This window comes from Nothoprocta perdicaria, unplaced genomic scaffold, assembly GCF_003342845.1.
Source record: "Nothoprocta perdicaria isolate Ctin4 unplaced genomic scaffold, notPer1 scaffold_154, whole genome shotgun sequence".
Classification (NCBI taxonomy): domain Eukaryota; kingdom Metazoa; phylum Chordata; class Aves; order Tinamiformes; family Tinamidae; genus Nothoprocta; species Nothoprocta perdicaria.
The window spans coordinates 813208-824455 of NW_020454694.1; the positions used below are offsets into that span (position 1 = coordinate 813208).

Genomic DNA, 11248 nt, shown 5'->3' on the forward strand with positions numbered 1-11248 from the left:
ATTCGTCTAACGAAGATTCGTTCGGTTGATTTTTGGGCAGGGGCGACGTTGGCAGCGGCCGTTGGGCGCCGCGCGCGGGCACCAACGGTCGCGGTGCTCCCCGCTCCGTCTTCCCCCGGAACCTTGCGAGCGCGGAACCTCCCGGCCGCGCGCCGGGGGAAGGGCTGGGAGGGCAAATAGAAGCGGGGCGCGGCCGCGAGGCGAGGCCGTTGCGCAGTTATATCGCGSTCCGCCATCGCGGGCCCCATGTACCGGCAGGGCCTCCGCCCGGCCACGCCGCCGTACGCGGGCAGCGGCGGCAGCAGCGGCGGCGGCGGCGGCTTCCGCAGCCCGCCCGCCGGCCCTGTGCCGCCCTCGCCACGCGGCTACGGGAGCCCCCACCACACGCCGCCCTTCGGCCCCCGGCCCGGGCCTTACGGTGGTGGCGGCCACCTCTCGCCGCGAGGCTTCCGTGGCGGCGGGCGCTTCGGGAGCCCTTCGGCGGGGGGCCAGACGCCGTGCAGGCCGCAGAACGCCAGCCCCCGCTACGCGGTTCCCTACGGCGGCAAATCCCCGGCCGGAGCTGCCCAGCACCCGCAGCAGCACAGGCGTTCGCCCGGGGGCTACCAGAGGCACCACCAGGTATGGGGAGAGCSGTGAGGGGGACAGGCCTGCGTCTCCACAGGGCTGGGAGGGGTGGGCGAGGGGAAGCATCAGCTCCGGCCTCCAGCTTGGCTTTCATAGGACAAATAGGCTTGCAGCACACAGAACAATTTGCAGCCTCCCCCAGCCGTAGAGAGGGAGAAGAGACCCTGAGTCAGGCACTTGGAATTGGGAAATGCTGCTCAGGAAGGGAAACAGGGCCTCAGGCCTGTCTGAGTCCTCAAGCTAAGTGCAGCTTTCCTCCTTTTCATATTCTGATATGTCAAGGTGGAGAGAAAAATACCAAGTGTTGCTCAAAACTGCAACAAACATCTTTCCCTTACAGCCCTTGGATCAGTTCTCTTTCAAATAGCAGGGAGAAGGTGTATGCTTTAATTTTTGCCTCTGATGTCATAGGTAATGAAAGCTGCTATGTATGCTCACGAGGCTTCCTCGTGATAGGAGAAAAGTAAGGAAAGCTCCACTAAAGGATGCTTAAGCAGAAGTTCCTTTAAACTGAAATAAGAGCATCTGTTGGATAATAGAGCATCTACCTGAAGTTTTAAGTATTGCTAGGAGGGTTTTCATTTAGATAGTTTCCCTTAAGAGTTATAAACAACAAGCTCGGGGACTTGTTTCACTCTTCAGGTGGTGTCATTGGGGAGTGTGATTTGCAGTGAAGATAAGCATGACAGTTCTTGAGSTGATGTCAACCTTATGTACATAACTGGCTGTATGCAATATTAAAAAAAAATTAAACCAAAGGGGTAAGAAATGATGCTTGCAGTACAGACAGTGGTAGAATTTCCAGATTCTCTTCCTGATACTTTAAGGAAAGAGTAATAATGAAGCTTAATCTTTCTATAGTTTAATAAAATGCAAATTGACCTTTCAATTCAGAAGATATATAATGTGATAGCGATCTCATCACTGGTGGAAGAGAATCATAATGGAAGTTAGACGTTTTCTTCAATGCGCTAAGTTCTTCCAGCACAGAGGCATGCAAGTTGTTTAAACTTACATGTCTRTTCAAAAGGGCAAAGGATGTGGGGGTTCCTGCCACAGTAGTACCTCCTTTTTGTATTAAAATGGCTTTGACACATTTTGGAGGGATTTTAGTCACAGATATCTAATGTACTTGCAGAAGATGGCTCATTCTTTATTCACTTAAGTGTGCTTTTTAGAAAGCCTTCCTCAAGCTTATGGAGAGAATATGCAGGAATCTTTTTGCCTGTGGTTTTAGCCAGGAGTATTTTATTTTGTAAACTCRGGGCAGACAGTCTGTGTGTCTCCATCCTTGACTTTAAGGAATATAGCAGCAACATGAAGGTTTGAATTTAGTCACAGGCTAACRCAGACTGTCACAACACCTTCCTTTTTCCTCTCCCTGCCTTCATGGGCAGTTTACAGGTATTGGCCAAGTTGTGCTATTTTTCCATAGCAGGAGGATGTTCGCATTTTTGCAGCCTCACCAAAAGTCACCTAATGTGTATGTATTTATACACTTACACACATTGAAGGTTTTGGCTGGGAGAAGAACAGACACATCATGGAGTGGGAGGGGAAATCTCTTAAAACACGATTCCCTGTTTTGCATGGGCAACACTACCAAASATTTTGCAGACACCATCAAAGTTTTCTTTTTCTGGCTAGCTTCAGGTAAACCTTCCATTGCAGTGGAAGACAGCGTCCCTACAAAGTAGTGCTTGTCTAGCTCCGTCAGTATAACTTTGGTCAGAGCTTTTGAGCTAGTGGTGGCAAATGCAACTCACCTCCAGGTGCCRCATGTCACAGTCTGGACATGCCCGTCACGTCCTGTAAAAATTAGGCCTTCRTGATAAGAGAAACAAACTGTTTCGTAAAGACTTCAGTAATTGTGGTAGAGAATCCCAGAGCATGAATCCATGAGCAGATTTAGTGAGAGGGGTTTTATTGCACACTCTAAATTTTGTATTTGTTTGATGCAGTAGATTGGTTTTTGCTTTTTCTTCTATAGACTACATTTTTAAGAGAAATATAATGAAGTTTATATCACTACTCTTATCTTTAAGACTAAAATACTGGAGATTAAAATACTTGGAGAATAAAATCTCAAAGTGAACCTTTAAAATCTCTTATCAGGAAACACAAAGCACAGTTAATACTTACTTGGGAGTTTTATGTCATGTCATTAGTATTCTGTGCTCATATTTTGCTTGTAGTCTTGTGCTTGTAGATTTTCTAACAAGGACCAGTACCCTAGAGGAAAAAACATACCTTAAAAACACTTTTTCAAAATGGCTGTTTTTAACTTGTGGCCAGTACTTAACTTAGCTTTTTCTCTTTCCACAGACGTTTGCCTACTTCTAAACTTTATGTTGAAAAGTTTGAAGTTTGTTGAAAGTCTTGAGTATAATCACTTCTTAAAATTAATGTAGAAGTGGCATTTCCCATCCTGCACTGAAGAGCAGCTAGTGAAACAGTAGCTAGTTATGGTGATGGTTCAAACATTGYTTAGAAGGTACCAAATCTTGCACAGTGTCAGAGCCAGGGTTTCTGCATCTTTGTGTGTCCACGAGCAGCTAAAATGACACCCTTTGAAGTAAGCTATAAAGAGAGAAGTTTTTCCATTGCCAAGGCAAAATTACCACATTTGTTAAGAAACACAGAAGGCAATTCCTTTCCTGTTTAGAAAGATCTGTCTGGAAAACGTATGCATTTGTGTTGTATACGCATGTATATACATATATACACATACATATTTATATTGTATTGCGAATAGATTTTTTTTTTTTTTTTTTTTTTTAAGGAAAAGTCAATGACAAATCCCTGGCATCAGCAGAGATTTAGAGCAACTGTAGTGACAGTAAAATACAAAGTTTTTGTAGCATGTATCTGTCACCAAACTGGTTTCTTTTTCCTGAAAATAGTGTTACCTGCACAGTTAGGGCAATGGGTTTCCTTTCTTCACGGGCCTATGATGTAATTGCACACCTTTTGATTATTTTTCTTCTCCTAAGGGAAAAAAAAAAAAAGGCATATAATGACTATCACTATCAAGATGAATCAAGAAATTAATTAAAAAGGAAATTAATATCCCATACTTAAAACATACCTGAATTTAATGCTATTTGGAAAGAGTCATTCTTGAGTTGCATAGTAATACACTTCTTAGATTTCAAGTATACAAATAGATCTGGATTTCTGATGCCCTGCATTATACATAGTGAAATTTAATATTATAAAATAAATCCATCCAAAATAAAATAATCATTGATTTATTTTTTTCTCCCATTGGATACTGCAAATCCAGTTATGTCAGGTTGTCTTTCTTCCGAGTGCTTCAAACTGGATGTAACATGGGAAAAAGACTCCACATGCAAGCTGTCTTACTATATAAAAGTTACAGGATCTCTACTAAACATGATGTTTTAATCAGTTACATTTTTAAAGATATAATGCACTGTTTAGTACTTTACTACTCTTCTGAGTACTTTCAGGGCATGAATATGACTTTAACAAGTGCATACTGACTTGCTCTAGGAACTCCCTGTCCCTTGGAAAGTTCTTACRTGTAATCTGAGGTGATGCTGTGATCTTTTCCTTTTGGTTTAGATGCCTTCAGAGTACCTGATGGTGATTTTTAACAGTTGAAACTGTTATCTTAGTGGTATTATCTAATTGTACTAAGAAAGATTAAAGCAAAGGTCTTGTAAATTAGACTTGGATATTTCTGTGTTTGGCTGTATATCCATTATCATCAGCATTTAGAAGTTCCAAGCCCCTCTGTTCCTGGGGCCGTATGACTAGACTGCTCCTGCTGCAGCAGGTTTTCAGAAATTGGTGTAAGATTAGTTAGTCTGCAAAAAATTCTGGCCTGCCCAAGCGTAAGGGCCTTAACTGTATGGGGCCATTTCTTAGGTTTTTCCATATATGTGTGTGTGTATATATGTATTTTCCTCATCAGCCTAAATACAGAAATCTGACAGGGCTTATTAGTCACACTCAAACACCATGCCCTCTGGTCCAAAAAGCCAGAAAATTAACCCTTTAATCCGTGTTTTTACTTTTCTTTATAAAGGCCAATGCTGAACTGGTTGAAACAAACCAACTCAAATACAACTTCCTCTTCTACATATATAAAAGCTCTTTTTTTTTTTTTTTAAAGGCACAGCTGCATCTCAAGGTACATTGAGATGGTACATATAATTTTTTTGATCTTTTTGTTTCAAAGTATAATGAGTGCAGCCTTGTGTGATTCTTGGCCTCCTGGCTTGGAGGAGTATCTTCTCTGCATGGGTACCTCCTGCATATATTGAAAGATGTCATGACCTTCAGGAACTATCACTTTAGTGATCAAGGAGGAATAGGAAGACTTTGGAATAACCAGCAAAGCTATATTGGCCTATGCAGGAGACTRTAAGAGTGCCAAAAGAGATATTATTTACCATGTTACCAAAGAAACACTTAAATGGAGCAGTTCAGGAACATTGGTATAGATTACACATCATGCTTAGATAAACCTATATTCAATTTAGACTTTCTATGCATTRGTTATTTAGAGACTGTTTGGGATCTTGACCCAAAAAAGTGCTTTAAAGGGATAACTTTTGAAGCTACTCCAGCTCTCTCCTGTTTGATTTTAGGTATTTACAAACTTGTAGGGTGTAGGAAAAGAAACAAATCTGCTACTCTGAAAGGCTGAGGTAGCAAACCAGAGGAAAAGATCAATGGATGACACTTACAGGAGAAAGGGATTACAGAAATTTACATCACGGCCCTCTTAAGATCCCAACAGGTTTGTAGACACAATTGTGGTTGTTCTAAATCTTCAAAGTAATTCAAGCTGCAGGTAAAAGTTTTTTTCCTTCCATGTTATTGCTGCTTAATCATTGATTACAATGGTAGCACCATCCAGCTTTGCATATCAAAAGAAAATTATCTGCTGTCRAATTTTGCAGAATACTAATTTGGTTAAAACAGCGTCATTTTCACAGTAAGTTCACCAATAAACTTGRGGCATTTGTAGCTGTTGGATTCATACAGTGCAGAGTATTATATATAATTACTTATCTGGCTTTTGCTCTTGGAAAATATATTAACTCCCCCTCAGCTTCTGTGTTCTGTTTTGTTGATCTTTGTGTTAGGCATGTTGCTGACTTAGGCAGCTTGAAAACTAGCATCACGCTGCCTTTTTTTTTTTTTTTTTTAAAGGGACATTTTGGAGAAGACTTTAGTCTTGGTACATCACCATTCATAATTTACAATATAATAAAATAATAAAGCTGGTATTTTCAAGGAGTAGTAATTATTAACAGAAAAACTTCAAAGTACTACTACGTTAGAAGGAAGCTTTYTTTTTTTTTTTTTTTTTAGTTTGAATTAGACTATTGAATGTTTCTTTACCTGATGGTTTTCTTCCAAAGGGATCACCCAGGACATCTACTCCATTTGGTACAGCGCATGGCAGAGAGAAAAGAGTGTCTAATGATGTGGAAAACTATTACAGACCTTCAATGCTTGAGGACCCATGGGCTGGCCTAGAGCCAGTTTCTGTTACAGACATAAACCAACAGTACAGCAGTGAGCGAGCAACATATACTGGTAAAAAAGGGAGGTATTTCAGTTAACAGTTTTTAAGGCCAAATAACTCCATCTTGTCAGGAAAACTTTGGGACAAAGTCTTTACACTTAATACAAGATGAACAGTATCAAGACCTCAGTTTATGCTTTTATTTGACCACACGTCCACCCTTTTATCCAACTCTTTTTTTATTTCATCGGATATTTTTATGTATGGGAAGGGAAAAGGAGTGGTAGGATAACTTACGTTTCTGGCTACGTGGAAGTGCCTACCAGCTTTGAGGAACAAAGTGTTCTTTAATCACCAGCGACTGATTTGTGACTGTTAAAACAGGTTTTCATATACTTACCTCTTCCATGCCAGATTGTTAGCCTTTTATTGTTAACTTCTTTAGGAAATGGTATTTTTTTTATGTTTCAACATTTTTAGAGTGAAATAACTTGGAAATACAATAAAGTTTTGTAAATCCTTGTTTTGTATTGTATAAAGATTATTTTAGKACTTTTGTTAAGGTGTACTCGAAGAGAAATAGTACTAGTGAAATTAGGTGAATTCTGTAAATGTGTTTGTATGCTCTAGTTCTGATTTTCGTGTACAGTRTTTTTTTTGTTAATTCTAGTGTAAACCGAGTGAAATATGACTTTAAGCCATCTCAGGAAACACATGTATTGTCTTGGAAAGTTTTAATTTGTTAAACCAGMTTTGGAAACATAAACATAATTCTGTAATTACTGAGTTTTGTATTTTAAAAAAATTATATTTGGAACAGAAGTAGACATATCTTGACCAGAGTAAAACAAAGTCTGTTTAGTGTTAGTCTCTTTTAAGTTTAACCAACACATAAAACATCAGATTTAAATAAATGCAACTGTGCTTTCTGGACTGAACTTTTTAGAATAGCATAGAATGAATCAAACTTTGTTAAACAAATGATGGTGGTACATGTGTAGCATCTTATTTTTATTGATTTGTATCAGGAATTTTCAATTTTGCTTTTAACTTTTACCTGTGACTGGCATCTTTGCCTAGAGGAGTCTTGTTGTATGTGTGTAACACACTTGAGCGTGTTGAAGAAAACAAAAGCTTCTTGTTTTTAGGACTTGCCTATATGTGCATAAGATCCATTCTTAAACCCACCAGTGGTCACTATATTTGTAGAATAAATAGAAATAGTTCGAACTCAGGACATAGTCTTAACATGGCATGTTAAATCTGCAATAGATAGGAGTATTCTGAAAGTACCAGGATTTTACACAGCAGGTGGAAGCTAAKTTAAAAAAAAATAATAATTCAGTTTTCAAACATACATGTTTTGTCTTTAGCTTCTTCTACATTTCACAGATTTTTTTTCATGATCCTAACTTATGCTTAGGTTGAAAAGCACAGGGAATCAAAATTTCATATTTAGTAACATGAGATACACTATTCCTGTGCTTATTCCAAGTCTGTTTCAGGATAAGTATACTCTGCAGTACTACCTCCMGGCACAACTTTAAACTGAAAGAAGGAAGAAGCTGWAGTTTGCTAACTGTGTCTCTCTTGCTTGTATGACCCTAATCTAAAGTTTGTCACAGACATCATCCCTCAGTTGATTTTGTGTTAATCCTACCTCTCCGGGCAGATACCTGCTCAGAGAAGTGAGCCATAAATGATTTCATACTTCCAASCTTTGTGGCATTACCTGCTTGATGGTGAGAATGCTTAAATCTTCATCAAAAGGGGCAGCTATCGCTGTTGCTATGTAGCTGTAGCACACACCAGCAAAACTGATGTGACTTGACAGCAAGTTGTAGGTAGACAAGCACTGATAACCCGGTTAAGCATGTCATCAAGAAACGTGGTCAAAGTATCAAGTGTAAGATTTTTTTTTTTTTCAACTTGACAGACGCTGTAGAGCTCACTAGAAGTTACAGGGTGCCTGACTGAGTCCTCTCTGTTACAGTTATTGTGTCCTCTCCTTTGTAATTTAATGCRGTTTACTTTGTGTGTTTGGTGATCTTGGGGAAACAGATCTGTTGGTGTCTGCCGTTCTTTAAGAGACTAAAGCTATAATCTGTTCCCAGTTAGACGGGAGAAGAAACTGGGTTTGGAAAGGGGGAAAAAAAAAAAAGGATAAAAAAAGGATTCATGACAAAAGTGAGACTGTTAGAGGTGGGACTGCTTATACAGCAGCCACTATCAGCTGCTTTTGCACAGTACAAAGATAGATTTTCCCACTTTGGCTTTCCAGTTGACCCAGGGAGCAAAGCCACTCACCTCTAGTAATAACTGATAACTGCTGGGACCTGGTATCAGACATCAGCAAAGCTAAATGTTCCAGAAAGAATTGAGGGAATAATACTGAAGCGCTTTTTGATCAGTACAGACCTTCTACAATGCCATCTGTTAGGTTGCTGCTCCTGTGCACTTCAAGATGTCACTTGGCACTTATAATTACATCATACTCTGAAAGACTCCAGTAATTTGGTCAAGAATCATCAAGAAATTAAAATACGGATGTGATAAGCTTACTAAACTCACCATACTGCACCACAAGCTTAAAGATAATTCAGCTTTTTTTTTACTTCTAAGATTAATTCTATAATTGCAGTAAGATGGTCAAAATTTTATAAAATGTCACTGTTGAATAGCTGTAAAATGCATGAACGCATGTTCATAACTATAAATATAATGTACCTAAAGCCAATTTAAGCTTTTTTTTTTGTTGTTGGTGGGACACTGTAGTATCCAGGAAGTTTAAACACTCACTTCCTTGCTGTTGATCTTTTGTCCTTTTTCCTCATGTGGCARACATTGTTTTCATGCGTGTTTCTAATGGAGATAGAATACATCACTTCCTCATTTGTTTGTGGAGCCTTTTCGTAATCACAATATTCCCAGGAATACAAATGCCTCCTTTCTTCATGAGCCCATGAAACTAAACCATACCTGTCTTGTTAACAAGTGGATTCTTTGGCACTGAATGCGATAACACTACGGACCCTATATCCTTTCTCAGAAGAATTTTTGCATCTTAAGTCAGTGAACTCTGCTTTTGGATGGGTACATCCGAAAGTTTCTGTCTCTTCTGTCCCATACAAGTTATGCAAATCCTTTATAATAAGTGAAGAAGAAGCAAGTCTTGATGAAAAATGACRGAATGCATATGGAACAGAGGCTTCAGTAAAAGGATTTTTTTTTTTTTTTTAATAAGAAATAGGTACTGAGAGTTACATTTTTTATGTCAACACTGGGAACACTTTGCAAGAGGAAATGCTCCTAGGAAACAAATTGGATAACTACTTTYGTGATCAAGTTGCTTTTGTTTTCATGTAAGGTCTGTCTTTACCCTCTGTTTATATAAATGGATTGATTGTACATCTGGAGGGAAAATTTGAAACATGCATATATGGATAGTGTACAAATATCTGTTCTTTAGAGGCTCCCTCCTAAAGAAGATTTTTAAACTGTTTGGCTGAGTTATACCTGTGATTAATCTAACTGACACCAAAGGCTATATACTCATGCAATCAAGATATGTAAGTATTCAGGATGTAAGTTTGAACAATGCACCATCCACTTGTCTCTYCCACTTCTTCACCAACTTTTCAGTAAACTACAGCATTTTTTTCTGATTCAAATTCATACACTTTTGTGTATGAGGCAAGACTGTCTTGAACTGAATTAAACTTTTTGAAATATTTCCTTAAATATTTAAGGAGTAGAAAGTTTGTCTTCCCATCTCCAAATTTTGGCACTTGCCTTTTGCAAACCTCCTTTATCGAGAAAGAAAAGAGAGGGTTGGTTGCATTGCTTGCTGAAGAATCTCATAATGCATTTGGTGGCTTTAGTYACTCGCAAGGTGGGTCCTAGTTCTAGGTTAACTTTTCTGTTAAGTTGCCACTGCTGAGACAAGTACTTCTTACCACAAATGGAGAAGGGAAATCATGAAGTTATATTAACAACTGCAACGTGAGTRTAGTTCCAGCATTCAGCTGTTTGTTAGTTCACAAACATTTTCTTGCCTACACTACTTTTGCTTTCCACTGAATGCCCTTAGGATGCACAAAGAGCTGAATCAGTTTCATTACCTGACCTTTTTGCTAAAATGGGTGCTGATTTGATGATTTAGAGCTTAAGAACGTTTTCTCAGCCTAGAGTTTGGGCATTCCCTACACTAGGCTTTCTTCTTAAAGCTTTGGAGAGTTGCTTGTAAGACCTTTATTTCATCCTCATTACTACTTTCCCGGCACTACGAAACCTTGGAGTATCAGCCTGAAAACAGCTGGGGAGATGCTTCGTGCCCAAACAGGGGTAGGAAAATACCCTCCTTCTCCAGAACATTGCAACAAGGTGCCATTTAGCTCCAGAAGGTATTTTAACCCAAACACTAATTACCCATTCTTTTCCATCACCTTTGCTGGATTTTGTATTATACCAGCTAATACACCACATAGCTTGTCAGTTTTYAGACAAATTTACCATATGTGTAGGTTAACCCCTAAAGTGCAGGCACATTTTATTCATCTGCAGTAAAGTCACAGCTGACTTTCAGTAGCCTTCATTCATTATCTTCATTCCTTTCTAATCAATACATGCAGGCATCTGTATATAAAAAGTAACTCATAGATGACAAAAAGGGAGGGGAGGCAAGAGGAGCAGGAAGGGAGAGAAGGGCTGGGCCARTAAAATCCCAGAGTGGAGTTCTTAGAGCTATTAAAGAGTAGGAAATGAATTAAACCAAGGCTGCTCATGTTGGAAAAAGCACCATCCCATTCCCTAATAAAATGGGAAAAAAATGTTTCACAAAGATAATTTCATAGTCAAAAAAAAAGAAGTCCTGTGCAGCTTGGTTGTGAACTGGTTGGTTCATATTTTTCTTCTGGAGGAACACTGTCTAATTCCTCATAGCTTGAGGGCTGCTCCATCATTGCAATCAGGCTCCTTCAATTAGAAATCATTAAGTCACCAAGCTGTGTGCCAGGGYTGAACTTTTCAAGTTGAAGACCCTTACCTGGGCATTACGTTGTGCACAGGACGTGATGGAATATGGGAGGAGAGACGTCACTATAGTTCAGGTTAACC

The 11248-nt window shown here is 39.4% G+C and overlaps 1 protein-coding gene across 1 annotated transcript; it reads left to right on the forward strand.

The window, feature by feature from the left end:
• Nucleotides 1–246: 246 nt before the first annotated feature.
• MPLKIP (M-phase specific PLK1 interacting protein) lies at nucleotides 247–7511 on the forward strand. The gene is made up of 2 exons (XM_026034995.1): nucleotides 247–621; nucleotides 6027–7511. The coding sequence occupies exons 1-2, from the start codon at nucleotides 247–249 to the stop codon at nucleotides 6228–6230; spliced, it is 579 nt and encodes a 192-aa protein (XP_025890780.1). The 3' UTR covers nucleotides 6231–7511.
• The last annotated feature ends 3737 nt before the right edge of the window (nucleotides 7512–11248 follow it).